This window comes from Melopsittacus undulatus, chromosome 4 (assembly GCF_012275295.1).
Source record: "Melopsittacus undulatus isolate bMelUnd1 chromosome 4, bMelUnd1.mat.Z, whole genome shotgun sequence".
Lineage (NCBI taxonomy): Eukaryota > Metazoa > Chordata > Aves > Psittaciformes > Psittaculidae > Melopsittacus > Melopsittacus undulatus.
The window spans coordinates 73,157,321-73,184,710 of record NC_047530.1 but is presented as its reverse complement, the minus strand read 5'-3'; the positions used below and the strand labels follow the sequence as shown (position 1 = coordinate 73,184,710).

The 27,390-nt window shown below is 44.7% G+C and overlaps 1 protein-coding gene across 5 annotated transcripts in view; it reads left to right on the top strand.

Annotated features, from left to right (window-relative positions):
- FMNL2 (formin like 2) overlaps positions 1 to 25,842 on the top strand; it is a 145,494-nt gene extending 119,652 nt beyond the window's left edge. The window contains exons 10-27 of one of the 5 annotated variants that reach the window (XM_034061648.1): positions 107 to 181; positions 4,004 to 4,114; positions 5,416 to 5,565; positions 7,522 to 7,623; positions 8,602 to 8,917; positions 9,371 to 9,571; positions 13,187 to 13,311; positions 13,951 to 14,153; positions 15,263 to 15,497; positions 16,118 to 16,186; positions 16,357 to 16,437; positions 16,765 to 16,894; positions 17,049 to 17,212; positions 17,485 to 17,586; positions 18,077 to 18,175; positions 19,062 to 19,185; positions 22,244 to 22,290; positions 23,706 to 25,842. In XM_034061648.1, coding sequence (XP_033917539.1) covers positions 107 to 181; positions 4,004 to 4,114; positions 5,416 to 5,565; positions 7,522 to 7,623; positions 8,602 to 8,917; positions 9,371 to 9,571; positions 13,187 to 13,311; positions 13,951 to 14,153; positions 15,263 to 15,497; positions 16,118 to 16,186; positions 16,357 to 16,437; positions 16,765 to 16,894; positions 17,049 to 17,212; positions 17,485 to 17,586; positions 18,077 to 18,175; positions 19,062 to 19,185; positions 22,244 to 22,290; positions 23,706 to 23,744 — 2,373 coding nt within the window. In that variant the 3' untranslated portion in view covers positions 23,745 to 25,842. The other 4 variants (XM_034061647.1, XM_034061646.1, XM_034061645.1 and 1 more) reach the window with 4 other exon arrangements.
- Positions 25,843 to 27,390: the final 1,548 nt, after the last annotated feature.

Here is a 27,390-nt window from a genome sequence, read left to right as displayed (position 1 = left end):
CCTGTTAGAGGGATTTTGAGCAAGGAGATGGTGTTTGCTTTTTGAACGTTTTTCATGCTCTCTCTAGCAAGCTGTAGTTTGACAACATGTGGTGATTCTTTTGCAGGTGTGTGGAGAGAAACAGCGCTTTGAGAAGCTGATGGAGCACTTCCGAAATGAAGACAACAATATAGACTTCATGGTGAGCGCTACTTATCACCAGCAAACTCTGGTTTCAGTGTTTACTATGTCTGGTCCTGCTGTCATAGGCAGAGATGTATCTGTCTTGTCCTTAGCCTAAAAATAAAACAGTAAAATGTTTTTATATTCCAACCTATATAATGTATATTTCATTTTTAGCTTCTGTTCAATTTAGTTATCTTCAAGAAATGCCTTGTACCATACTGAAGGTAAGAGGAGAGCATCCTCTTGGTTGCGTGTGCTATTTCTCTGTGGCAAAGCAGCAGCTTCTGCAGTATCAAGATATGTATTCTGTCTGTGTGCCAATATCTTAAGAGTCACAGACAGGGAAGTGTGGGAGAGACTCACTGCAGCTGCTGTCTGTCCTTATCTGCTGATAAATATAGCATTAGTTTGCACCACTTTTAGTTCCTCAGTGTGCATATGCATGATTATTCACCAAATCCACTTCCCCTGGAGCACAAGAGGGAACGGCGAGAGAGGAAGCTCTGGCTGTCACCCACAGACACCAGTGCCAGCTTGCATGTTGGCATCGCGTGAAAGGCAGAGGTTGTGACAGTGAGGATGAGCCAGCTGCTTATGTGTCTGGTATCAAAAATATTTCTGTATCCATTTGTTTTTAAAGTCTAAGGCAAGTGAGTAATCATGTCAGAAGTGTGAGAAATTTAAGTCCTATTCTTAATTAGAAAACAAATGCTGGCATAGTCAGTGCAGCCTCCCTTATGCTGCTCTTACTCAGTGCCTCAGATTTGATGTGATCCTCTTTTGAGGTGAGAGCAGAGCAGGAGGGCTTTCCACCCGGAAGCCTCTGTTAAACATCTGTGACACTTCATTCTGGTTTACTGCTGAGCTTTGTGTTAAAGACCTCCTTCTGCCAGAAATTAGGTGTTAAAGCATCCAGCATGGTGCTTCCTACAGGCTTTGTACACTCCAGTGTCAGTGGCTTGCAGCCCTGATGGCCAAGGCAGGCTCGCACCCTTGAAGGGACAACAGAATAAAAAGGAGGTGGTGTGAGCAAGATAGAATGGTCTCTTTCTTCTGTTAAAAAAAAAAAGAAAAGTTAGTGATCCTCGCAATTTTACTCAAGTTAGCAAGCTGCTGTCAGTAACTCTGATGCACTACAGTTGGTTTTGTTCCTTGTTACTGCAGTCCCAGTAAGGACATGTTGGTAGTCATAGTATACATTAAGTATTCCCAGATGTGCATACAGTTTAGTCTGTAATGTAGCAGAAAGATTTGTCAGTTCTCAACATCCACTCTTAGTCATTTCTCCTGTGCTCACAGGTAGTAGTGATCATACTTGGGGAGTGGGAGAATAGCACAGCCTGGAGAAGCCTGGAAGCAAGAGGATGGCAGCAGCCTGCAGCCACCTTGCTGTGAGCCATTTTAAAAATAAAATAATCGCTCATTGTTGTTTAAGATATTAATCAGAGTATTGTAAGGATATACTAGGCAATATGCATGTGAGCGTGTGTCTGTACAAGCCTGCGAATACTCAACATCCAGACGGCATGTAAGAAAATTCCCTGGTTCTCTCAGGCCATAGGTTGAAGGTAGTGATGAAATTTGCTTGAAAAATAATAAATATGGGTTTTTTAGGTCTTGCTTAAATACTAATAAAATCTGCATCTTTGGGATGCTTCCACCAGCCATGGGCTTGACTCTGTGACAAGCCTAAAGCTAGAAGAGAGCGCTTATGACAAGCGATTTGGCAGATCCTCTCGTTCTTGTCACCATCTGGCCTAACAAGCTCCACATGCTGTGCTCAGCAGGCGCTAGCCGGCGGGCGCACTTCAGGGGCACACAGGGAGAGCTGCGGGAGCCTGCGGGTCACACCAGCTGTGCCCAGGGCAGGCATCATGCCTTTACGCAGGTCAGGATAAAATGGGTGCTGTAGCCCTTGCTCCCAGATGTTAAGTTAAAGTTCAAGTAATTCAAGGAGTTGCAGCGACTGAACATAAACAAAGACCTATTCACTCAGGACCTGGCTTTCATGCTGCCCTAAATGGAGAAGGCAAGAGCTGTCTGGGAAACTGGAGCTGGTGGGGGCTGTGGTTAATTGCATGGATCGAGAGGGAGGGAAGAGTAGCAAAAAGTTGAAAGTATTCTAGAGAAGGTTCCTGTTGTTGACATTGACTTACTTCATTTTAAAAGCAACTTTCTTAGATTAGTTTTCTTTCACTTGATACATTCCTTAGTTGTGTGTGTAAGGATCTGAGAAGGGAAATGAGAATTTGGCCCTAACATTGTGAGAGCCAAAGCAAGCATAACAAAAGCACTTTTGAAATAGGGGAATTTGGCTCTGCGTTATATGACGGGACAGCAAGGTTCAGCTGGCGAAGGCCAGTACTAGCACTGGAAGGAAACAGAGTTCACCACAGGAACTGGAAAGGGTCCTGCAAAGACTTGAAACCTGGAGCTAGGTTTCTAACTGCATGGACTGGATTGTTCATTCAAGAGATGCATACACACTGAGAGGTGGGGATGGCATATCACAGGGGTTCCTCAATGAGTCTCTAGACCATCTTTCTTTCTTTCTTTCTTTCTCTCTTCCATGGGGTTAGCTGTGTTATGAGTCTCACAGCTTTGCATTATCTAGGGCTGAAGTCCTTTTGGAAGCAGAATGGTTAAAGTTAGTTCTACATGGGAAGATGTAACTGAAAGATTCTGACTGACCTTTGTTGGGTCCTTGTGGTCCCAGTTCCTCCGGAGCTGGATGGTACTGGACAGTTTGGCTGGGAAAGTTTCTGTGGCAGCTCAGCTGGTGGGAAGGAGCAGCTCTGAGCATCCTGGCCAGACTTGCAGTCAAAGGCAGATGCCTGCCTATGAGTTTATCCTCTGGGCCCTGCAAGAGATCACAGAAAACTGGCCATTTTCCTGTATCAAACTGGTGATCCAGCAAGTGTCCTTCAGTTCATTCGTCCCAAAAAATGATACAGAGATGTGGGGTCTCCTGGGGACTTTTCCTGCAGGTAAAATTAGGTTGCTTTTATTTATCTTCTCAGGTTCATTCTGGAAATTTGGGAAGTATCTCAGTAGATGTTGCAAAGCTGGTTACCATCCCAGTTGCAGTGTTGTTAGCAGGGTAGGGTTATGCCCTTGAGAAGCCTAGGAAGGACCAGGCAAACCCTCTCTTAAAGCAGCTCAGAGGATCATAGACATGATGATCTGTGAGCTGAAAGAGGGCTGGGGAAACTTGTGCAGAGCAGGATTTGGCTGTGCCTTACATTCAAGTAAAGGACAAACCTTTTGGGATTTGTAGCCTGATTCTGGCCGCTGTGCAGGAGGTTTCCCTCACTGCTCATACCACTGACAACCTGCTTCATTCTTTTCCTTTCTTTCACTTTGTTTGGGATGTGTTTGGATGCCAACTCCTATGATCTGGTTCAGTTACCAAACCACAGCTTTGGAAATATGCTTTTTGCAAACAACAAAGTGCCTTTTGTGAAAGTTCCATTTCCTAAACTAGGGATTCCAGTTGCAAAATTAATCTCACTTTTACAGGCTGTCGTAGAAATGGCATTATTTTCTTAAAGAGCTTGTGTGCTTGTACAGTGTCTGGCTATGCAAGCTGGCATGGAAAGCATTTGTGTTCACCAGCACGCAGAAAAGGTAGACTGCAGACATGACTAATTTCTGGAACCCTGTTTCCCTTTATCACAGCAGATGAACACTCTGCAAGCCCAAGTCCAGCACCAACTTGGAAAAGACCTGCAGAACAGCAGATCACAGTTTCCCCTTGTAATAACTGCAAGGAAATGTGGTCATTTGTTGTGTCTGACCCTCTGACGCCTCCTCTCACGTGCAGCGTTTTTGCTTACAGGTGGCCTGCATGCAGTTCATCAACATCGTTGTCCACTCAGTGGAGGACATGAACTTCAGAGTCCACCTGCAGTACGAATTTACAAAGCTTGGCCTGGATGAGTACTTGGATGTGAGTATGATCTGGGTCTCCACTGCCTCGCAGCATGGATCTGTTCCCCAAGGCTGGGCACGTGTGAGCCATGCCCACCTACAGCCATGGTGGGTCCACACCACATCCCTCAGCCCTGCCACTGCCCAGCTTAGCCTTAAACCTCCTTAAAGCCCTCACCCGAGTGCTTCTGGGAGGGCAGAGCATGGCTGTCCCATGGTCTCTGCTAAAAATGCCATGCCTTGGCTGCTGACTGGGGGCTGTGGCCTGGAGCCATCCCTGCAGAAGAAAAATCAGCTGCAACTAACTGCAATTACAGAGTGGGAGCTAAATTTTTAGCTTTGCCTTATAACAAAGGGAGGATGAACCGCAGTCGTCCTCGCCCATGCCACGTCCCTGACCTCCAGCTGCAGGCTACAGGCCTTGTGTTGACCCCAGCTCAGGTACTGCCAGGGCCCCCTCCATCTCTGCATGAAAAAATCCTCCTTTGAGTTTTTTCTTGACAGCCAGGTGTTTTCTCATGTCCTCAGGGAAATGCTGTCTTTCAGAAGAAAGCTGCTTTTATATTTCCTGTTCTTGTATTTTTCTTTCTCTCCCTGTTCCTGCCCTTGGGAGTGCACATGAACATGGTACTTATGTTGATGAGGGATTAATTTGTCCCTGTTGAATTCTGCTCAGCAGTAACCAGGAGAGAGGTTTTCTGCTGTCTGCAAGACTGAACACAGATCTGTTTGGGGATCCAGGGTGGCACAAACCCTGAGGTCCACTGGGAACAGGCAGAGCATATCAAAACTGGTGCTCTGGTGTTATCTTTGGAGATAAAGCACAATCACTTTGAACACAGCAAACTCCAATGCAAGGTCAGTGAGAGCAATCTGAGGATTTGCTCCATGCCATGTGGCTGCTTGGAACCCAAACAGGCCTCACCTCTGCCTACTGGCCACTGAGCAGGTGACCACCATGGGCAGCAGCAGGGCCAGCCCCACTGGCTGCATGCCTCCCTGGCCTTGCACTGTCCCAGAGCTGAGACATGACGTTCAGAGCTTGCCATAGTCAATGAGCAGGCACAGAAGAAAGCAGTAACATCCTCTGTAGTAACACAAGATAAGATGCTGCTTAGCTTTATTTGAAAGGTCTGTATTTTTGGTCTTAAAAAAAATGACTTTATTTTATGATCTCAGCTAACATTAGATTGTGGTGTCCTGAGTGATGGTAGTGGCTTGAGGTCTCACTGCTCTCTCCACCCCATTTGCTGTCTGCATCCCTCTTGCTGCAAATGGCTGTCAGTGCTGAGTGACATGCTTGTCTTCTTGGATTTGCAGAAGCTGAAACACACGGAGAGTGACAAACTGCAGGTGCAAATTCAAGCTTACTTGGATAACGTTTTTGATGTAGGAGCTTTACTAGAGGATGCTGAAACCAAGAATGCAGCCCTGGAAAGAGTTGAAGAACTGGAAGAAAACATTTCCCATGTTAGTACCACGCTTTGTCACCTTTGCCTCTGAAGTAGTTCAGAGCCCGCTCTGCTCATGGGCTTTGCTATGGCCTATTTTGGGAGGTGGAAGCACAGACACAGCAGGGGGTACAAACTTTGGGGTCAGGTTCACTTAGAAAAAGCCTTTATGAATACTATGCTTCTGCACTGGGGGAATAATCAGGTTTTTGGCAAGTGAAGAAATCTGGGAGATGTAGGGCAGGTAAACTTCCCAGGTGCTTTCAAGCTGTATTTTGAACCTCATATTCTGTGTGTTTAGTTTTCTGTGTGCTCCACATGCTACAAAGGCTTGTTTACAAGGTGTTTATTGACCTGGTGAGAAAATGTCTTATTCTGTCATTTTATTTACTCTCCTATCTGATGCAGCCCCTAGCTTATTACAAAGGGTTGTCATTGCCTTATTAATGTGGGGCTTGACATGGTATTTCTGTGTACATAAAGGGATAGTTTGCCCTGTGCTGCCCTGTGTCTGCCTGTATGACTACTCGGGTGGACACAGCTGCAGTGCCATCACACCTCAGTAACATCAGCCAGTTTATCCCTAAAAGCTGTTGTGAGCTGGGAGGTGATGACCCCCTGTGTCTGGGGGCCAGCTGAGCAGAGGTCCCCCAAGGCCCTGATGCAGCAGGTTTGCAGCTTCAGAGGCTTCAGCTTCAGTTTGGTTGCAGTTCTAGGTAGAGTCACTTGGCACACGGAGCCTCTGTGCAGGTTGTCTCATAAGCTGGGGAAGCTAATTTACATAGAAATTGCAAATTCATCAGTAATGCAGTACTGGTAAATCGAGCAGATAACCCCCCAATCAGTGTCTTAAAACACTTTAGTGGGCTTATACAAGAAGGGACTGAAAAAGAGATACTAGTTCTTGCACAGTTCATTGTTTGCTCACGGCTTTTCTGTCCCGTACCTTCTTATTGTCAGTTACTGTAGTCCAGAAAACATGGTTTGGCTTTTTTAAAGTCAAAATGTTTTTCCATGCATTAAAAAATCATAAACGGTTCATCATTCTGTTACAATTCCTATATTGCCATCATATAGAATGAATGTTCTTAAAGCAAGTTGCTGTGCAGCACTTTCCCCTTTGAGGTGCCTCTCTGTGAGAGACAGTTTAGTAGAAATGGCACTGTTCACGTCATAGATCTGCTTCTAGCTCTTCAGAAATTTAATGGGCTTACTCTGGTGGCAAATTTTTAAGGGCTTGTTTCTGATCTAGTTACATAAACCATACTCATCCCAGGACCACGGACATCATTTTCTGTCATGTGTTGACAGAAATGCTAATAATAGAATTATGGAAGTTTTATTTTAAAAACACAGCAACAGGTGCCACCTCACCACTACAGCCTCTCCTGAGGAAGTGTGATAGTGGTGGTGGTGGAAAAGCCAACAAGAATTGTGAGGCTTTCAGATCTCAGGGTTGTGGGGCTGGCAGAAAATGAAAATGAATCAGAAGACAATGGAAGTAAAAAACAAAATAAACTCATTCATAAATAATCAAATTAACCTCCTTGTGAGAGGTGATATTTATACATTCCACCATTTCAGCATCTGTTCATTTTGCAACAGTGCCATTGTGGTATTCTGTGGGGTTTTGGGGTTTCAGATTAGACTTAGTGTCTATGAGAATAATTGCATTTTATGTGCTTTATTATAGAATAGACTTTCTTAACCTGGACAGTTTCATAGCTACATTTCAGCCAGGTTACTTGCTGGTAATAGCCGAAGGACAGCATTCTTAATCAGAAGAACCTTCAGCAGGACACTCAGTGCCTTCTGATCGCATGCAGGAACCCTATCTCTTTCCAAAGAAAAACTTCAGGATTTGGTGGAAGATCAATAATTTACCATGTACCCCCGCTGTAACTGTTACTGACATTTTGGTTGAGAAAACTATTGTTACCCACTTATATAATCTGTTTCTCATTTTGAATGGTAGTTATCTGAAAAACTCCAAGATACGGAGAATGAAGCCATGGCAAAGATTGTGGAACTGGAAAAACAGCTTATGCAAAGAAACAAAGAACTGGATGTGATTCGGGTAAGTGCAGTGGGAAAGCTCTAACTGGATGCCATGCTTCAGGGGAGCAGTCTTCCTAGCACTTGGTGTATGGGAGGTAACAATTCTGGCACAAGTGACCTCTGGTAGCTCCCTGATTCTGAACCTAAGACAGATTTCAAGTAGAGTTACTTGTGCACGCACTCGAAGATGGACATAAAAGCTTTTTGAATGTGCCAGCACATCAGTGAATGTGGTACATCCTATCACTTTGTTCTGTAACATTGCTATTTGGAGCTTTCCACATGTGGTTGGCTGTGGAGGGGCATTTGAGGTTGACCTGAAGTCCTTCTTGGCCTGTGCAGCTGCAGGACAGGAGCAAGTGCCCTGTGTCCATGCTGTCAAGCACAGCCAGCTTTCCGTGAACAGTCCAGACTCATTACTTCTTGGTATACAAACTTTAGTAACAAAAATATTGATATAATATTAACTGACTTCAGCCTAAATGTCATTTGAAAGGGTGGCTCCTTCTAGGATTCGTTCAGAGGGTCTGCCCTGGGTTTGTGCAGGCACGGTCTCCTCTCTAGATCAGGAGCTCTGTTCCTGCTTCACTGTATGGGCCAACATCTGCTTATAGGTAGAACAACCAACAAAGGTGGCAGATAATCTGCTGAAGTCAAAACTGAGATAACATATCTACCTTACATATTCAAGACTAGCATAAGAAATGAGAGACATCATGGAAAAACAGTGATGAGAATTTCTGAACCCCCAGGTGTTGATGCCCACGGGTGAGATATCTCCCAGGACTCAGTATTGTACACAGCCTTGCTGCTACCTTGGGAAAAACACAAAATGAATTCTTCCTCACTGTTGAAGACATGCTTTGTGTCAGAGCCCAGTGTTAGATACAGTCTTGTGCAGTGACCATCCAGTGTCAGGCTGTTCTTCTGTTTCTGACATTGGTATTCTGTTCTGTGAATACAAGTGCAAATTCCTTGTTTTCTGTGGCATTTTCAGGAAATCTACAAAGATGCAAATACCCAGGTTCATACCTTGAGAAAAATGGTGAAAGAAAAAGAAGAAGCCATTCAGCGACAGTCAACACTGGAGAAAAAGATCCATGAACTGGAGAAGCAGGGAACCATTAAGATCCAAAAGAAAGGTGATGGTGACATCTCTATCCTTCCTGTTGCTCTGGCCTCAGGGATGGTGCCAGCAGGGTCAGAGGCTGGGTCTGGAACGTGTGTTGCACCAGTTGCTGGAGCTACATCTTCAGTACCGTTGCCACCACCTCCACCACCATTACCCCCCATAACAGCGGCATCTGAGGCAGGTAAGAAGCATTTTGTCCCTGAGATGTGGGCTGGTTGGGAGCTGAAGGTGGAGTTTGTTGTGCTGGGGACAGTCACAGCAGCCTTATGCTGATAAAACCACCTTCAGTTGCAACGAGCCTGCAGGTCACGGCACCTTGCAGCAGCTGAGGATGCTGAGTTGCCCAGCTGTGTTTGCACTCTCACTCTCCAGGTGGCTCCCGTGTTTGTCTGATCCATTTCTGAGCCCTTCAGTCAACATTAAAAAAATACTAGTTTCTTTCATTAGGGTAGTTTCATCCCATGTTAATGCACTGAAGTACTTTGGGGAAGGGTCCACTAATGCTTGGGCCAGTCTGGTGAAGGAGAGGAGATGTATAGGGGGGATAAGGTGGATGTTGTGACTTTTTCTAAGCATGCTTGTACTATTTCAGTCTATGTTCATTGAAATACCTAATTTTTCCCTGATCTTGTAGTGCAAAATGGTCCTGTGTCAGTGCTGATGCCACCTCCACCACCACCTCCACCACCGCCTCCACCACCACCACCACCTCCTCTCCCAGGTCCCGCTTTGGAGACAGCTCCCGCAGCTCTGCTGCCTCCACCACCCCCGCCATCAGCACCCCCGCTGCCTGGGACAGCCTCTCCCACCGTGGTGTTCAACTCAGGACTTGCAGGTAAAACACCTGTCCATCTTCCTGGTATGCTGCGGGTCACTGGCAAAGTAAGCAAAGGCAAGGTCAGGGCACATCAGCTAGAGTGGACAGGGTGCCAAGGTGGGACTTAGTCACCCATTATCTCTTACCAGTATTACAGCAAGAAGGATTTATAAAAGGAAAGAGCATGTATCAAGAAGACAGTTTTGGTTTGGTCTGGAAGAGATGCCTTCTTTAGTGAAACTAAAGCTATTGCCAAAAATATTTTTCAAACATGATCATTTTTGGCTTTAAGGAAACAAAAATGGTTTTGATAGAAACACAAAGCTTCATGGCTTCGATTTCTTCTGAGAATTTTGTGAAGAAATATCTGTGCAAGCAAATGGTAATTTTTTTGAAAGGAAAGAAGAAAGAATTTACTTGACCATCTTTGATCATGTTTTTATGCACTCTGGCATATGACAGGCATCTCAGGCAGCAAGTGAATGCTAACTGGCATCACACCAGTCCCTCTCTCATGAGCATGTTATTGGGCCCAGAAAGAGAGACTGAGGAGCTCTGATCGATAGGTGTTTTTGTTTTTTTTTTTCTAATTTTTAAACTGATTAAGTATTCCAGCCTTTAAAGTTTTCTCTGTAAGCTGAAAGCGTCATGGAACTCCAGGGTCCTAGAGTGTATTTGCAAAAAAGAAAAAGCACGGAAGTCGCAATGCAGCTGAGGTTATAGGCTGATCCTCCCTGGGGGGTTTGGCAGAGTCCACAGTGGTTGTTTGGCATGCAGTCCACAGTGGCAGGGAGTGCTTGGATGTGGCTGTGGTGGGGCTTGGGGCTGGGCTGACGGGGGCACAGGAGCTGCTGCATGCAGCAGGGGTTGTGCCACCAGGTGCCCAGATATCAAGCTTTAGCCCTACATCCTTGTGGCATTACTTGGGGATGGGAGTACTGCGGCAAGCCTTACTTCTGCACATGGCTCCTGTGAGCTGCACCAGTGGCAAGTAGCAAGCCCTGAAGCAAGAGCTTCTTGCTTATGTGCTTGAATGAGATGCCAAAAGCCAGCTGGGATGGATATTTTGTTCTTCAGTGGGTTAGGAGAAAGAAGGAGATAGAAAGCATCTTGTCCTGGTTCAATGGCTGCACAGAAAGGAGCGTTGACAGAAATCAGAGCAGGAACTTTGTCTGGGTCAGAGGGGAATAAGTGAAGGAACAAATGTGCTTTTCTGACCATTGCTAACATTTTTTTCTCTGTTCTTTCTGCTTCCTGGTAAGATGGGCCAATCAAGCTCTTCTGTAGGTTGCTTTCTGCTAAGTATTTACCTACCTCTCCGCTTTTCCCTCTGTGCTGTGCCTATGTGTGTGCCTGTGGACTTGCGTCCTGCAATGGGGAGGCAGTGGAGGGGTGGGGGGAGGCTGGTGCAGGGGTTTGCTGGCCAAAATCAGAGCCGGAGCATGTGTTAGCTTTGGATATGCTGCCAGCCATCAGGATTTGGCACCGAGGAGACCCTGATTCAGCAAAGCACTTCAGCAAGTAATTAAGACACATGGTTTCTTTTGAGCTATACTCAAGCTGTGCTCTCTGCACTGGTCACACCAGGGATGGGCCTTTTCCAGAGAGGACAAGTGTGAAGCTGCAGCAGCTCTTGCCAGCAGTGACAACCCTCTGTGAGGCCTGGTCCCCAGCGTGACTGCATCCCCACTGTGCTGCTGGCAGCAGCACGATTCCTGGGAATGTCACCTTGCCAGGGCTCTATAGTGGAGGAGGAAGGAAAATTGTAAGAGATTTTGATTAGCTATATCAGGAACTGGCCCATGAGGCAGTTAGCTTCCTTTCCTGTCCTGAAATAACCCAGGAGCAGTTAATAATCCATTCTAATACACGCGCAAGCGGAAATGTTGTTTGTTTGGGTTTTTTTTAAGGTTGCTTCAGATGGAAAAAGCAAGATTTAGTTTCATTTTAGGGATTATTCTGAAGTAACCACAATAATTAAAGAGTAAAATTCTGTTTAGTTTAGATGAACAGAATTCGATCACGTGTGTTCGTGTCTTCCAGTTGAATAAACATAATTCCCAAAATACACAGCTAAATATTATGTATATTCCCTGTTGTTCACTTATGGTTCTTTGTTTCAAGCAAATGCTCTTGCCAGTAATTTTTTCTTTGTGATGCAAAATGAGCATGAGCATGAAAGGGACATGGACATACAACTTGATTCTTGTTTTTAAAGTGGAATGACAAAGCAAGAGAAGTGTTTTCAGCATTCACCCGACTCCACTGCACAATGGGTCTGTGCCCTGAATTAGGTCGTCTCTGTCCTGGTGAAAACATGCACATAGAATCATTATGGAAAAGTAAAATAATTACTTGCTCAAGTGCTTTGCAGCCTGGGACCCTGAATCTTCTGAAATGGAGGGACAAAAATCTAGCAACCTTACAGAGCATGGAATACTTGGCAGGATCACTCATGCTACAAGTGCAGGGTAGGCATGAGTGAGGAGCAAACACTGGGCTGCACAAAACCAAACATGATCCATGCTCACCTGGGGGTAGCAGTGAACCTGCTTAGGTGTGCTGCAGGGCTGGGCATCCCCGGTGGGGGTACTCCTGCCTCCCCTCTGCCACCAACCAAATGGCTGGCGTTTTCCAGCACTGGAGAGGAAGAACCGGGCTTTCTGTTTCATGTTTGCACCTTGGAAAGAAGCAGTTTATTTTCTCAGTACTTCAGGAGCAAAACATTGATTGATGACTTTAATGAGCAGCCTGGTTTTGTAGCAACTAGCAACTTCATGTTTACATCAAGATACAAAGAAATGAGAACTCAGTTACAGAAATTATTCATGTGCCTTCCAGACCTGTTTGCAAAAGAAACAGAAACATGTTGTTTTCCTTGCTCTAACGTCACTTTTCTGTACTCTTGCACAGATTAATGAGTAGTCAGTCTTCATTTTTATAGCTTATCTGTGTAAGTTACTAAATAGTTTACTGGTTCTGCACAGCACAGGAAGATTATTAAACCAGTTATTTCAACTTTGTTAAAACTTGTGTGCTGCAGCCTACCTCTTCTTGTTTGAAAAGACAAACCTGGTGAGAAGCAGTAATGCCCCATTGGAGCAGGCAGTGGGAAGGGCTGCTCCCTGTACCAAAACCTGAGGAAAGAGGCTTTTTTTCCCTTCTTGGCACCTATTCTGCATTGAGTTTTGTGACAGAAGTCACAGATCAGCTGCACATGCCTGTGCATCAGTTCACATGAGAGTGGGCTCTTCAGCAAGCAGGACAGGGTTAAATTGGACCACTCTCTCCTTTTTCTGTAGTGTTTAAAAATAGCTCAGGCTTTTAAATCACTCCAGCATCACGCAGTAATAAACTAATAACACATTTCGTTTAGTGAAGTTGTCACAGTCTCTGGCATTTAGTCCTGTTCTGCAGAGGCTGGGCCTGAAAGAGATGGAGGGCTGGATGAAAGCCTTTCAGCACTGTTTGCCTGTCCAGGCAGCAAGATCTCTCCAGGTTTTCGAGTGTGATAATTTAGCTCTGGACAGTTCTTCCTCCAGTGCTGAAATGCCGACTCAAAAGCTGCAGTCTAGGCATGTGGGGTGTTTTTGCTGGGAGAATTTGTCATTTCCTCTCCTCTGGTATCTTTAGCTGTGAAAATCAAGAAGCCAATCAAGACCAAATTCCGCATGCCAGTGTTCAACTGGGTCGCCCTGAAACCCAACCAGATTAATGGGACGGTCTTCAATGAAATAGATGACGAAAGGATCCTGGAGGTATGAATGCCACTTGCTGTCTTCTGTTCCCACTTCTGTCCATAACACAAGTGAATATCAGTGATCCCAGAAATTGTGTTACCAGATGGCTCATCCAGTGGCCCCTGATGCCCCATGGGTCCACGTGAGTGCCTTAGTTGAGAATTAGGGATGATACCTAGTAGTATTGATAGTAAAGGGTTCATACCTGTTGTGTGCATTTGTTTAAAACAGATGATCCAAGATGAGAATGATTTATTTTTTCCCAGCCTAAAATTGCTGATCAGTCTGTAGGAGTTAGGCTTGGGTGATGGCTGTGTGCCAGGGAACGAAGCCTAAAGCAGCATAGAGCAGAGCTGAGCATGCAGGTCTTGCGTGCTCCCTGTGCCCTGAAGATCCACGTGGCTGAATAAAGCACGAGTGCTAACATGAGTGTTTTCCTGAACTTTTGAACGTGTATAGGGCTGTTGGGGGAAGAGGCCACATTTCCTGATCAGTAACTCAGGAATGCGTGGTGGTTACATCTGCAGCCCCTGACTGAAGTACTTCGCTATAGTCTCAGCCACCGCAAGGTTTTTATTGTAGTTTTGGCACAGTATTAGGCAGCATGGGTTTTAGTGTTCACTGCAGGAGGGATAAATAGTTTTCTTTCCTTTTTAGGATTTAAATGTGGATGAATTTGAAGAAATATTTAAAACAAAAGCCCAGGGTCCAGCCATTGATCTTACTTCAAGCAAGCAAAAGATAACTCAGAAAGGGTCAAACAAAGTCACATTACTGGATGCCAACAGGGCGAAAAATCTCGCTATTACTTTAAGAAAAGCTGGAAAGACAGCAGATGAAATATGCAAAGCTATTCACGTGTAAGTAAAACACTTGTCAGCAAAGAAATCATATTCAAGATTTACTGTGATTTTGGTAAGTGGAATGGTTTGAACTGGCAGTTGATGTAAATGTTTTTGCATCTGGAGAAAATCCAGGAGTAAGGATGGAACCATTCTGAATTCCCAGAAATCAAATTCCCTTGAAATAAAAGTAAAAACTTGCAGCTTTATGTCACTGTATCACTATTGAGGCTTATCAGATTAACACTTCTCTTATTAAAGAAGCAAATTCATATATATACAGAGTATGCCACTGCATACTGCATCTCTCGTTCTGTTGGCACGGTACTTTCTGGTACAGTGAACACTCAAAAGCCAGAGTATCAGGAAGAGGCAATCATTTTAGTTTTGCTCCATGAAGCATGAGTTTAGTCCAAGTGCAGAAGGTTTTGCATAGAATTAGGTTTATGTAATGGCCCCAGGCAGTGCCAAACCCCAGTGTAATACAGGTGTGTCTCATCTCATGCTGATATGGACTGTTGCCAGCTGACTCCAGCAGGTTCCAGGGATGGACCACAGGTATACCTGCTCTGTGGGGCTGATCCTGAATCCATCCAGAAGCATTTAGTACTTGTGGCGATGACAAACATCTGCCATTTCTCCAATAAAGAATATCTTCAAAGTTTGGATACATAATTCTTACATTTGATCTGGTGAGTAGGGTGACCCAAACCTGCTGCAGATTGATGCAGGTTCAGCAGTTGGGGTTTACAGGGCTCTGGCCCAATTAAATAAAACTGCTGTTTGCTCCTCCCTGCCTGTCTTCTCTGATGAAAATTCTTTGGAAACAGAAACAGGGTGCCCAGTAGCACCATTCATGTCAGCACAGTGACCTTGGTCACATCTTCATGTGTAGAGAGTTTCACATGTAGGACCATGCCCCCAGACCCAGCCAGGGCAACAAGACCAAGAGTCACTTCACAGCTTCTTCATAGTTTCTCATTGCTTTACTGACTCAGGCTAACGTGTAGCTGAGCAGTGTAGGAAGCAGAGCTGCCTTTGGCAGCTTTCTCTCTTCTTTTACTTTTCCATCATTTTATGTAGAGCTTTGTCCTAACACCACTTTTTTCTGGTTTGTTATCATGCAGGTTTGACCTGAAAACGTTGCCGGTGGATTTTGTTGAATGCCTCATGCGGTTCCTGCCCACTGAGAACGAAGTGAAAGTGTTGCGGCTCTACGAGCGGGAAAGGAAACCCATCGAGAACCTGTCTGACGAAGACCGGTTCATGATGCAGTTCAGCAAGATTGAGAGGCTGATGCAGAAGATGACCATCATGGCGTTTATAGGCAACTTTGCAGAAAGCATCCAGATGCTGACTCCAGTGAGTGAGGGGCAACCCTTGGGGACACTGTGGTGATGCATGAGGTTCAGCCACTGCCTAAAAGCTGCGCTGTGCAATGCGGGTCAGCTTGTGGGGAGCGATACAGGGTGTGGGGTGGTCAGAGAGGATTATAGAGATTTTAATTTTTCTAAGACATGGAGATTGTTCAAATGTTGTGGGACAGTTGTGAGTTCCAACAGGGACAGAATGAGAAACACATGAATGAAAAAGTGGTTTTCTAGCTGTATTTTCATAGAGCAATGACTCTAGTATCCCAGGGGCTGTTTGTACAGCAGCTTATAGCCTGGACTGTTAGGGAAAGTTATCATCAGTGCTGGTCCGTGGGCTCTTTGAAGTGTGTACCACTCAGCCTGATGCATCTTTCACAGTCATGATGACTGAAATGTAAATATGGTTTTACCCAACTACATCTGAGTGTGCTAAGTCTGTGGTGCAAATGAATTGTTGGAAATCCTCATGTGTCAGGGCAGCATAACTTTCATGCTAGGGCCCACAGGATGCACAAAAAACAAGAGGGTTTTCTTGGAGTGTTTCTGATTTTAATTTCACTCTTGGGTTGGACATGCATTAACCAAAGCACTTCCTGTCTTTACCTGCAGCAACTTCATGCAATAATAGCTGCATCTGTCTCCATAAAGTCATCCCAAAAGCTTAAGAAAATACTGGAGGTAGGTGTGATGTTAGATATGTTCAATGCCTCCATCACTCACTGGTGTGTCTTCTTACATGTACCAAAGCAGTATGTGGGTGCTGGCATACCAGCTCTCCTTCCAGAGGTTTCTAAAGCACCATGCGTTTGTCCTGAAAATTCATCCTCTGTTCTGTTTCATCTGGGCAGATAATCTTGGCTCTTGGAAACTACATGAATAGCAGTAAACGAGGAGCTGTGTATGGATTTAAACTACAGAGTTTAGATCTGGTAAGTAAACCAGAGGTGCCTTTCGGGCACCAGGTGTGGCAACATGTTTCATGTATATGGCAAGAGCGGCTTCTGGGGCATGTGGTGAAGGCAGGCACTCCCTGCCAAGGGGTGTGAGTTGGCTTTGCTTATTGTTGTCCTGGGGAGCTGCTTAGGAGAAGGCACATGTCTTTAGAGGCTCTGCAGACCACAGCTTGAAAACTACCTCCTAAGCAGCTGAATAAGCTTTTACAGCCATGCCTGTCAGATGGAGAAGCTGTGGCTGAGTCTTTTTGCTTGGAGCCTCCTGTGCCTCCACCCAACAGTCTCTTCGCCTTTTCTCCCCAGCTCCTAGAAACAAAGTCAACAGACCGAAAGCAGACTCTGCTGCACTATATTTCTAATGTGGTCAAGGAGAAGTACCAACATGTATCCCTCTTTTACAATGAACTTCATTACGTGGAGAAGGCTGCTGCAGGTACTGTGACCCTGCTGTCCCTGATGAGTGGTGGTGGCATGCATGCTATGCAAGGGACTTCACAGTATACTATGGGAGCTCTTGGTGGGGAATTGTTCAAGCTTCAGGCAGTTGCACAGCAGAAATTATGCAGCATTTTTGTTTGATTTCCCAGTGTCTCTTGAAAATGTCCTCTTGGATGTGAAGGAGCTGCAGAGGGGCCTGGATCTGACAAAGCGTGAGTACACCATGCATGACCACAACACGATGCTGAAGGAGTTCATTCAGAACAATGAAGGGAAGCTAAAGAAACTGCAGGATGACGCCAAAATAGCCCAGGTATTTATTTATTCTTAGTGTGCGAGTGACACTGTGAGTAGTAGCGTGTCACTGCAAAGGAAGTGCTTTATATATACAGCAGGGATGAGAAGGTGCAGCAATGTTAGAATCATAGAATGGTTTGTGTACAAGTGCTAGATGCAGATGTGCTCGTCTGAGCCAGGGGTTTCATATGCGGATGAAATCCAGGCTCTTTATGCTGAATACTGCAGTAATGGATGGGGAGTTTATCTGGAAATACATGCTATGCAGTACATCTGTTCTTTTTGTAGGATGCTTTTGATGATGCTGTGAAGTATTTCGGGGAGAATCCCAAGACGACACCCCCCTCTGTCTTTTTCCCAGTGTTTGTCCGGTTTGTGAAGGCCTACAAGGTAAACGGAGCATCCTCTTCTTCTGTCCCTCCAAACCCAATTTGGTACCTGCACGGCTCCAGACTCCCAACAAACCACCTTATGGCTCCCTCTAGCTTTGATGCAGTGTAAGCTATCCCTGACCGCGCGGCAACAGCAGCCTGAGGCAGCACAAGTAGTTGTTTTGGGATTATTTTCAGGGCTGAAAGACAACAGGGCTGTCTGACCTACTGGAGGAATCCTCAGAATGTCTGAGTGGCTGCAGCTTACACCTTTAACACTGAATACTTGTCTTTTGAGACTGGGGGAGGATGGTTTGTGCAACCTAGGAAGGTCTCTCCCAGCCTAGTGATTTCAGACTGTGTTGAGAGGCAGCTAAATTACTGTACATGATCTTTCTTCCTTGGAGAACCCCATGGTAGCAAGTGAATAGCGCTACTAATTTGTAATTTTTAGGTTACCTGTAGCAATTGAAAGCTATAACCTGTGGGGTTTTTTTTGTGATAAATAGCAAGCAGAAGAAGAGAATGAATTGAGAAAAAAGCAAGAACAGGCCTTAATGGAAAAACTTATGGAGCAGGAAGCTTTGATGGAACAACAGGACCAAAAGGTAAAAAACAGATACATCTTAACTGGCAGAAGCCATCTCATGTTTTTTCCTAGAAAGTTCAGAAACCTCAGCTCTGTGTAAGAAATTTAGTTGCCCAACTTACAGCTCCCTAGAAATAGGGTCTATGGACTTCTTCTTCTTACATAGAGAGAACTGAAATAAGCTGGAAGTGTTATAGTGTATGGTTCTGCTACTTTTGAACTCTGCAAAATTAAGAAAAACTGAATGAAATAAAATTTAATGACTGAGAAAGTCATCTCATCCATATTGCCATTAGCTAAACCTCATTCTTCTGTGGCCTTGTATTAAAATCCGGTGGGTGTTCAGTGTGCAGAGCTTCCGATTGCTTACTGGGACAAGGAACAATCTTCCCCAGCCCTAACCTGTCAGAGCTTGGTGGCAGGACTGAGCTCCATGTTACTGTTTTGTAGGTATTTTCCTGTTTTTTTTGTTTGTTTGTTTTTGAGTTAACATTTCAGATTTGCTGGAGATGCCCGTGGCTCTAAAACACATTTTATCTTCCAGCAGCTGTTGTTGGGATCGTTCATTCCAGCCATGCTTTTTCCCTCAGAAGGAAAGATGGTTCTCCTTACTCCCCTAATGCTTTTCAGGGGTGAGAGCGTGAAGCTCCAGTTCTAAGTGCTGAGAAGGCTTAGAAATAGGCTACAAATGTAAGAAACTCTGCAGCCAGGTTAACCTGTGACTCTGTCCATCCTCCTCATGGGATGTGAGCTAACTGCCGTATTCTCCCAGTCTTGCAAAACTGGGTAGAAAACTGGCAGTTTCTGTTGCCACCAGTGCAATCACCTGGTGTTTCACACTCAGGAAAAGAGAAACAGAATAGCTGGAGGTCAGGCCTTACAAATCCTCTCTTCTTTTCTTTCAGTCTCCTTCGCATAAAACAAAGAGACAGCAGCAAGAGCTGATTGCAGAGCTCAGGCGGCGGCAAGTCAAGGATAACAGACATGTATATGAAGGGAAGGATGGTGCTATTGAAGATATTATAACAGGTAACAACCTTTTGTTCTGTAATCTCAGAGGCCCTTTCACAAAGGATAAAAATGTGTATTTGCCTAGTCGCTATTGTAAGTGCTTCATGTACTTCTTGAAAAACCCTTACTTGAGCTTAGGAGAGTGTTTATATGATGTGAAGCAAGTATAGAAACCTTTGCTAATGGTATATAACAAACAAACCCCAATAACCTGCCTTCAGGTGTCAATGCCAGTGCTGTGTGCACACAGCTCAGGCACATGCTTGGTTTCTTAGTTCTTCTCTTTTAGCATGGGGGTCATGCTCATTCTCTGATCTTTAGAGTAGCCAGCTCAGTGCCTGATCTCAGCGGATGCTCCGGTGGGGATATGCATGCCGTGCAGATCTTTCCCAGAAACTTTTTTTCCCCGTAAATGGAATGAATGACAGATGTTTAACATAATTAAGAGCCTACGTTTTCATTAAAATGTACTAACAGTAATGGCACCACATTATCGCACAGTTACAGCAAATCATTTAGTCAAACCTGAATGATTTATTACCCTAAACTGCTTCTGGTTTTACTGCTTCTCAGACTGGTAGGCAAAGTCTGCACTGGTTCCAACCCAGAGCTGGAGGGAGAGGTGCAGAACCCACTGTTGTAGCCCAACACAGTCAGGACTTCAGTGCAAGTATTTGCTGATAAAAAGAGACACCTTCTGAACTGCATTTTTCCAGGAATCAGATAATTTTTAGTTTGTACAGCTGCTCTGATTGCAGTACTTTACTGCAATGATTTTACTGCATGTTCTTCACCTGTGGTGTGGAAGGAACGTGATTTTGGTATTTCAGTAGCTTAACAGTCATTTGTTTTCACAGAAGCTCAAAAAAAGCTCACTGGGTAGGATTTTCTTGGGTACTGCTCCTGAAAGTTTTTCCTGTAGGAGGACAGGAGAGCTGTTTTACCACTGACTAAGGAAACGTAGGGAATTCTTGCCCAACTAGATGATAGGGCTGAAATGCTTGGAGCTTTCACAACTCTTTCTAACCTTGATTAATAGCTTCCTACTATTTTTAATTTAAGGGGCAGAGTTGCTATAATATCTAATCTGGTACTGCTTCTACAACTCCTGCAGAATCCTGGAAGCTCGTTTAATTGGTAAAGTGGTTCTGCTCTGTGGGAGAAACAGATCATGTGGCAAAAGACCATCCACATTCAAAAGGCAGTCCAGTGGGGGGAGTGCTAGACTAATAATAAAGTAATACTAAAAGTTAAGCACAAAAAGGCAGGACTGAGGTCAGGTGAATGCTGCCTATGAGATCCCTGTCAATGGTATGGAAGTGATCTAGAGTGTTGTGCATAGAATGCAGAAGAAAGCTCTGTTGCTCCACAGCAGAGCTCTGTCTAACACCACACCCTTTTCTGGAGCACGTTTAGCAATAGTCTCTCAAGCCAATTGAAAATGATGTAATATAAGAAATACTTATTCCGAGATTTGCAACTGCCTCATTGAAAGCCTGCTGAAGTGCAGTGCTATTAGGCAGCTGGTTGAAACTGTCCCTGGGTGTCCGTAGCCGAGCACTAACACTGTACTAATGCAATAGATCTGCTTCTCACGGCTCTGTTTGTCTGTTTGGCTGTTATTCCCATGCAGTGCTGAAGACTGTGCCCTTTACCGCTCGAACCGCCAAGCGGGGCTCTCGGTTTTTCTGCGAACCTGTTCTCACTGAGGAATTCCATTACTAAACTATTCCTCTTTCACATCTGATGCTCTTAGAAAAAAGAAAGGTTGCTGTAGATTTTTGACACTTCTCCATTTGTACGGATCTCAGCCAGGATCATGTGAATGTTGAGTGTGTAGTAGTGTCCAGCGTCACCTGAAGTTGTATTTATATCACCCCTGTTGCATGTCTGTGTTTCAGTAACTTTTTATTCCATCCCATCAACTTTGCACTTGATGCTTTTGGCCATCCTTGCGTTTCAAAGGCATCTCTCACCCTCATGACAAATACCATAGAACAGCAAGTGGCAGAAGTCACAGTAGATGTGGTACAGGTTTCCTACAGTTCGCAAGACTTAGGAGATCAAATGGAGTCAAAAAGTGACAGTTCCCTTGGCTTTTCTATGTCATCTCTTCTGGCCTACAGATCTTTCTCTGTCTGCCAGTCTACCAATGTAAAATGCATGCAATACATCAGCTATATGCCAAAGCAGAATTACAAGTGGCATGAATTAAGTGGGACTTTCTTGGGGTTGGCTTTCTGGCTTGGAAGGGGTTTCTGCAATAACCTGCATCCTCTGTGAGGAGTATCGTGTTTTAGACTTCTTAACCAGCACCTGCATGTTTTTCTGCATGTGAGATATGGGATAAAATAAACAGCATGAAATCTTCTCTCATTCGGTCACATCCATCATTAACTCTTTTCAGTTCCATGCCAACTTGATCTAAAGAAAATCAGAAGCGTGCACTGAGTGCTAACCAGTTCCAATTCACTTGGACTTTGGACAGTGCTGGGGTTGAGCTCGGTATGTGATCCACTGGGGAAGAGAGAAGGAGCCGAGCTGGGAAAACGCTTTGGTACATGCCAGAACTGTAGAAATGGTGACAGTGAGAAACTTGACATGGAACTGAGCAGTTTACATCGTGTGGTGTAAAGTGTAAGAAGGGTGTGTTTAACCCAGCATGTCTGTTAACACTGTTGTCTTGAATTAAGGACTCTGTGGCTTAAGAAGACAACAGTGTTTCTCTTCTATGATATGTATTTTTATGAATGCTTCTAATAAAATTGCAAACTATAATCAGCTCAACAGTTATTTGCTCTTTCAAGTTAATTGCAGTATTATCTTCCTGGAGCCAATCTTCAAAGCAGCTTGGAATTCGGTTAGCGAGAAGCGAGGGTGGCCCTCCTGTCCTTTCCTCTCTGTGTCTAACCTCCTCTCATAGCCTTGGCCTCCCCACTCTTGCTCTGTTGGCTGATGTGCCTGGGAGTTTTGAATGCTGAGTTGACTTGCTCTTCATTTTCCATCCCATTTTTTACTTAACCATCATTTTGTGTTTTGTTTTGTTTTTTTGTTTTTTGTTTTTTTTTCTGTTTAGCCCTAAAGAAGAATAATATCACTAAATTTCCAAATGTTCACTCGAGGGTAAGGATTTCTTCTAGCACACCGGTGGTGGAGGATACACAGAGCTGGCAAGCATCACTTTTTACTTAGCTTCCTCCTCTCTCTGTCTGCCAGACAGCCTGTTGGTAGATGTGGCTAAGCGTAATACTGGTGAGAACCTAAAGGCCAGTGGAGACCGAGGCCATTTATTTTCACCCTCTGTGGTGCAGGGGATCCACAAGCCATTGGCTGGGGAACATCTTCACGCTCTTTCCATTTTGGCCCTTCCTAGTTCAGCCTGAGGTAGGCAGTCTTGTCCCCAGATTGTTTCAGACCCACATTAGCCCTGAATACTCCTCTGCTCCTGTCTTGGCCCTGCTACAGCCACTGAACAGGGCAGGAGAAGTGGACAGCCAGCAGCTTGGAGAATGCAGACGGGAGAGGGCAGTCTTGAACAAAGGCGCACCGTCTGCTGGGTACACCAAGAGCTGACAAGTTTGGGAGCTGTATTTAAAGCAAGGCATATGTCATTCAGGAAATTGGAGGAAGGGTTTGCCCAGTCCAATGCAAAAAAATACCCAAAACATTTAAGGGCTTTTCCAAGTCCAACACAAATTTCTTTTCCAACTTGAATTAGGTGTTCCAGATGTGCTTATTATAGCCTAGCTGGACATGTAACAGCACATGTAACAGGCTTTCATCAGTATGTCCATCTTCAGCTTTTTTCACTGTTCAATTCATTGCATGTTTCATGTCATCTATTCTTCCCTCTGAGATCCCACCTCCCAACAGCAGCAGCGCAGCAGGCTGGGTCCAGGAGGAAGGAAGGGGTTGGCTGTTCTGCTGCAGCCTGGCAGGATGGTGTCAGTGGGGCAGGATGGCAGCTGGAGCTCTGCAAGCCAGTTGCAGCTGCTTTATCTCAGGGCACCCTCTTTTAGATAAATGGGTACATAGGGATTGTAGATCTACTCTGTGATGCTAAACACTTGCACCATTGTACAATGTGTCACACGTCTCCAGTGTGTCACACATCATCCTGCCTTAGAAATCCCCTTCAGCGCACCCTGGTGTTTCAGAAGCTGTGTGAAGGACCAAGATGTATATCAAGCAAACTGATTTCAGTTGATGCTGCCTTTCTGACTGACACTAACAAGCAGTAATGGCCCCTGGGCGGGAAGACGGTCAAACCAACCTGTCAGCATAACTCCAGTTAGTTTGCCAGCATTTTGGCACATTTCACCAGTATTACCTGCTGCTTGGGGGCGTAGTAAAAGAGCACGTCAGTATTTGCTCACTTCTGCTCTGGTTGGGGTGAAGTCCTTTCTCCTGTTCCTACACAAGCTGCTTTGACTGGCTTCCAGCAGGACTTTTCCTTGTCTAGACTGCGTGTGTGTGTGTGTGTGTGCGTGCATGGGGTGAGCCGTGCGTGCTCACAAACGCCACTTTCCTCTCTGCAGATCTTAGAAACCAACCGTACCGACGGGCCGACGCGGTGAGGAGAAGCGTCAGGCGGCGCTTCGATGATCAGAACTTGCGCTCTGCAAACGGTGCTGAAATAACCATGTGAGCTGGAGGCCTGCAGGTGTCAAGGAAAGGGGGTGCTTGCATGATACCTTGTCCGTGTCAGCTCTATGTTCTGCCACTCATTTACAGCCTGGGGAATGGTAAAATTTACTTTCTAAAGGGCTCAAAGACCTAGAAAATGCATAGGAACGTCAGCAATGGGCTCTCAACTCAACTGTAGCTAACAAGTGCCTAAAGTACCTGCTCAAATTAATCAAAGCAATAGGACTTGATTTGATTGGGTATCTTTTTACACCAATACATTATTCAGTATTTTTAACCAAAATGTAAAATACCGTGTTGGTTTGGGTGTTTAGTTTGGTTTGGTTATATAAAAGTTTAGTGACTGGTCTCTTGTGGACCTGACCTGCATCCTGACTGGTTGTAAACAGGGAATACCTGGACTTGCTCTGCTTTTCAGTGCATTCCTGTGCTGTCCACCAAGGGGTTAACTTTGGCTTCAGCCACACTTACTGGCTTTTTCCTTTTTATCAGAAAAAAAAAACCCAAACAAAACCCAACATTAACAAAACAAGGGAAGACATTTAAGGGCTTTCTATAGGTAATATGGAATTAGTTCCTGGAAGAGACCCGTACCTTTTCCTGCCATCCAGAGTGTGTACCACTGTAGCGAGGCTGTGCTACCCTGTACACCAGTGAGCATCGGGTGTGCAACAAATGGAGACAAATTTTCACTTTGCAGCTGCAGTAGTTAGGGTGTGCAGCGCGGGGCTGAGGCCATGGCAGTGCTGGGGGCGAATGCACAGGGGGAGGAGGGTGGCAAAGGCTCTCCAGCTAGCATCAGCTTTGGAATAACAGTGTATTTATTAATTAGCACTACGGTATTAACATCTCAGTAATCAGTATTAGGGTTCTGAGGACCGTCATGGTTCAGTTCCTTGTGCAGAGAACCATCCTCTTCCCTGCCCTGTCGGATTAGCACCCTGCTCCAATGCAAAGTTCCTTGGACAATCTGGTTCAAATTCCAGATCATTGGTCAGCAAAGGAAAGCCCAGCCTAAAAATCCGGTTAGGTTGTAGGTTCTACATTGCTTTTTAAAGGTAGAAGGGACATGAGAGTGACTGTAGCCACATGCTGCCCCCCCGCACTGCTGGTCTGCACCAGAATCCCCGAGCAGCAAGATGAAGCCGAGCTCGTGCTGGCAGGGCATGCGATCTTCTCACACGTACAGAACTGGACTGAACTGAACTTCCCGAGATACGTTTTGCTTACAGCTTACCTTGCCTGGTCTCATTGCATCAATATGTTAATTGTAAAATTTATTGTATAGTATTTAACCACTGAATTTCTTTTTCTTTTACGTTGTGCTTATGTGAACCACTGGTGAAGGTCCCATTTGTTTTCTTGGATAATGTGTAGTTATATGATAATCTGTTTTTAAATGTACAGATATTTTGCTACAAAATTGGTGCAGTTTTGTATGGTTTTTACACTTCTCTTTTATTCCCACTTTAGCCTCTGGGTAATACTGTAAATATTGTTTAAAAAGAAATGCATCAGCCTGTGCTATACAATCTGAATGTTATTTTAACTTATAGTTTTTGGTTTTATATTTAACTAAATGGACAGTTTGGAGCTCAAAGTTACCACATTGACCTCTGCTTACCTATTTACAGGAAGTTTACTTTAAAAACTGCCACCTTCTTGCATTTACAGCAACGTGTACTTGACAAGCTAAAGAGAACATGCCAATCCCACCTCCTTCTTCACGGGCAGTGACAGAAGAGTATTTTAATCTGCATAAGAAAATTTGACCATTAATTTAATCAATTGTTAGACAAAGGGTTAAAAGCACTTGCTCTCACAGGCTTAAGCTCAAAGGTCCTTTTTTAATGGAAAGCAAAAATTATTATACAACTAGAATACAATGCTGGCATGTTCTCTTTAATATTTTTCTAGTAATAGACCTGCTTCTTAGCAATATTAGAAATGTTTTATAAAAGCAGTTCATGTTACTTTCCTGGTCTGTTCCTGGCATAAGATCAAATAAACTATTTACACTACTACACAGTAATCCAGAGGGGTGTTTTGGGGCCACTTTCATAGGTTTTTTTAATGAATGGTGGCATGTGCCAGGTGACTGCTGGGAGCCAGCAGCAGCAGCAGGGCAGAAGTGACTGTGCTGACACTGCAGTGCAGTTCTTTGGGGCTGTTGGAGTTGGGAGAGGAAGGGAGACACCCCCCAGCAGTGCTCCCATCCACTGGGATCTCAGAATTCACTTCCTGCGCTCCACCACCAGTGATAAACACTGGAGATAATTTTCCATGTCCTTCACACCATCAGTTCACCCTTGGCTACAGCACAGCCAGACTCACAGGAGGAAGATGGGATGAATTCCAGATCCCTGTTCAAGGCCTGAACTGTGAGACACCAGGCACACCTGCAGATGCCACCCCTCCTTGTGAAAGTGAGTGACAATGAGTAAGTAGTTTGCCATAAGGAAACAAACACCACCAGGACAAACAGAAGTCCTGAACTTGAAAAGAACAACCTACAAAAAAGTCCCAACTCATTTCCCTTAAGAAACTAAACCAGGCCTTCCCAGGATTATTTGAAAGCAGTCTTGTTTTAAGATGCATTTCTTAACTGGATTTTGCTAAAGACATACAAAAAAAAAATCCCATTAGAGTAATTTAAATTCATAGTTGTGGCTTTTTTATTTTTAATGGAAAAATAAAGGCAAATCTTTGAAAAGTAATATTGACTTAGAAACACTTTTCCTTAGGGTGGTTACACAAATGCAAGGCAGCAACAAAACATTGTGCAGACTTTCTAACACATTTGCAAACTGTTACAGCTGACAGCTTCAGCCCTCAGCTGTTGTTTCCTGCAGCCCAGTGCTCTGTCAGCTGTGTTGCTCCACTACACTCCTGTGGGGCTGTTCTGCACCCAGGTGATGCTGTGGGCTACACAAGCTGTGTGTTTCCATTTTAAATCTCTATCTAGGAAAGGGAATTTACACAGTTCACAAAACACACATTTATGGAATGGTGGCAGACCTGGGAGGATCAAGTACTACCCACTCACCCCCTAGCACAGGAGAAACACTTGTTCTGCAGCAGGGGAACCTGGAAAAGCTGCCACCACCACCACTGCCTCCAGTGGCAACTTCCCAGACATGCCACACAGTAACAAAGAGTTACTCAAATCCTGTTTGACCAAACTTGGGTATTTTTCCCCCAGAGCTCTGCACTCCGGGGGAAACAGTGGTATTGGCACATGCTCTATATGGAGCCTCCTGCGAAGCCCAAAGTAATCGGTTATTAATTATTCTGCCAATCCACAGGGGTCATCCATCACCAGAATTTTCTAATGCTAATGAGTAATTCCAGTCCAGTAGCATTCTTAGTTTGAATCACAGAACCGGCCCAGCAGGAAAGCACACTGTACAAATCAGGCCTTTCCGGGATTTATGCACTACTAACCGCTGTCTGATGCGGGGTTAGGAAAGTGCAGCAACAGAAGCTGAACTCCAACTTGTCTTCCCCTTGTTGGAGTGACTGTTGCTTAAACCCAAAACGTGGAAGACAGTAATAACCTATCAGAGCTGTACAGAG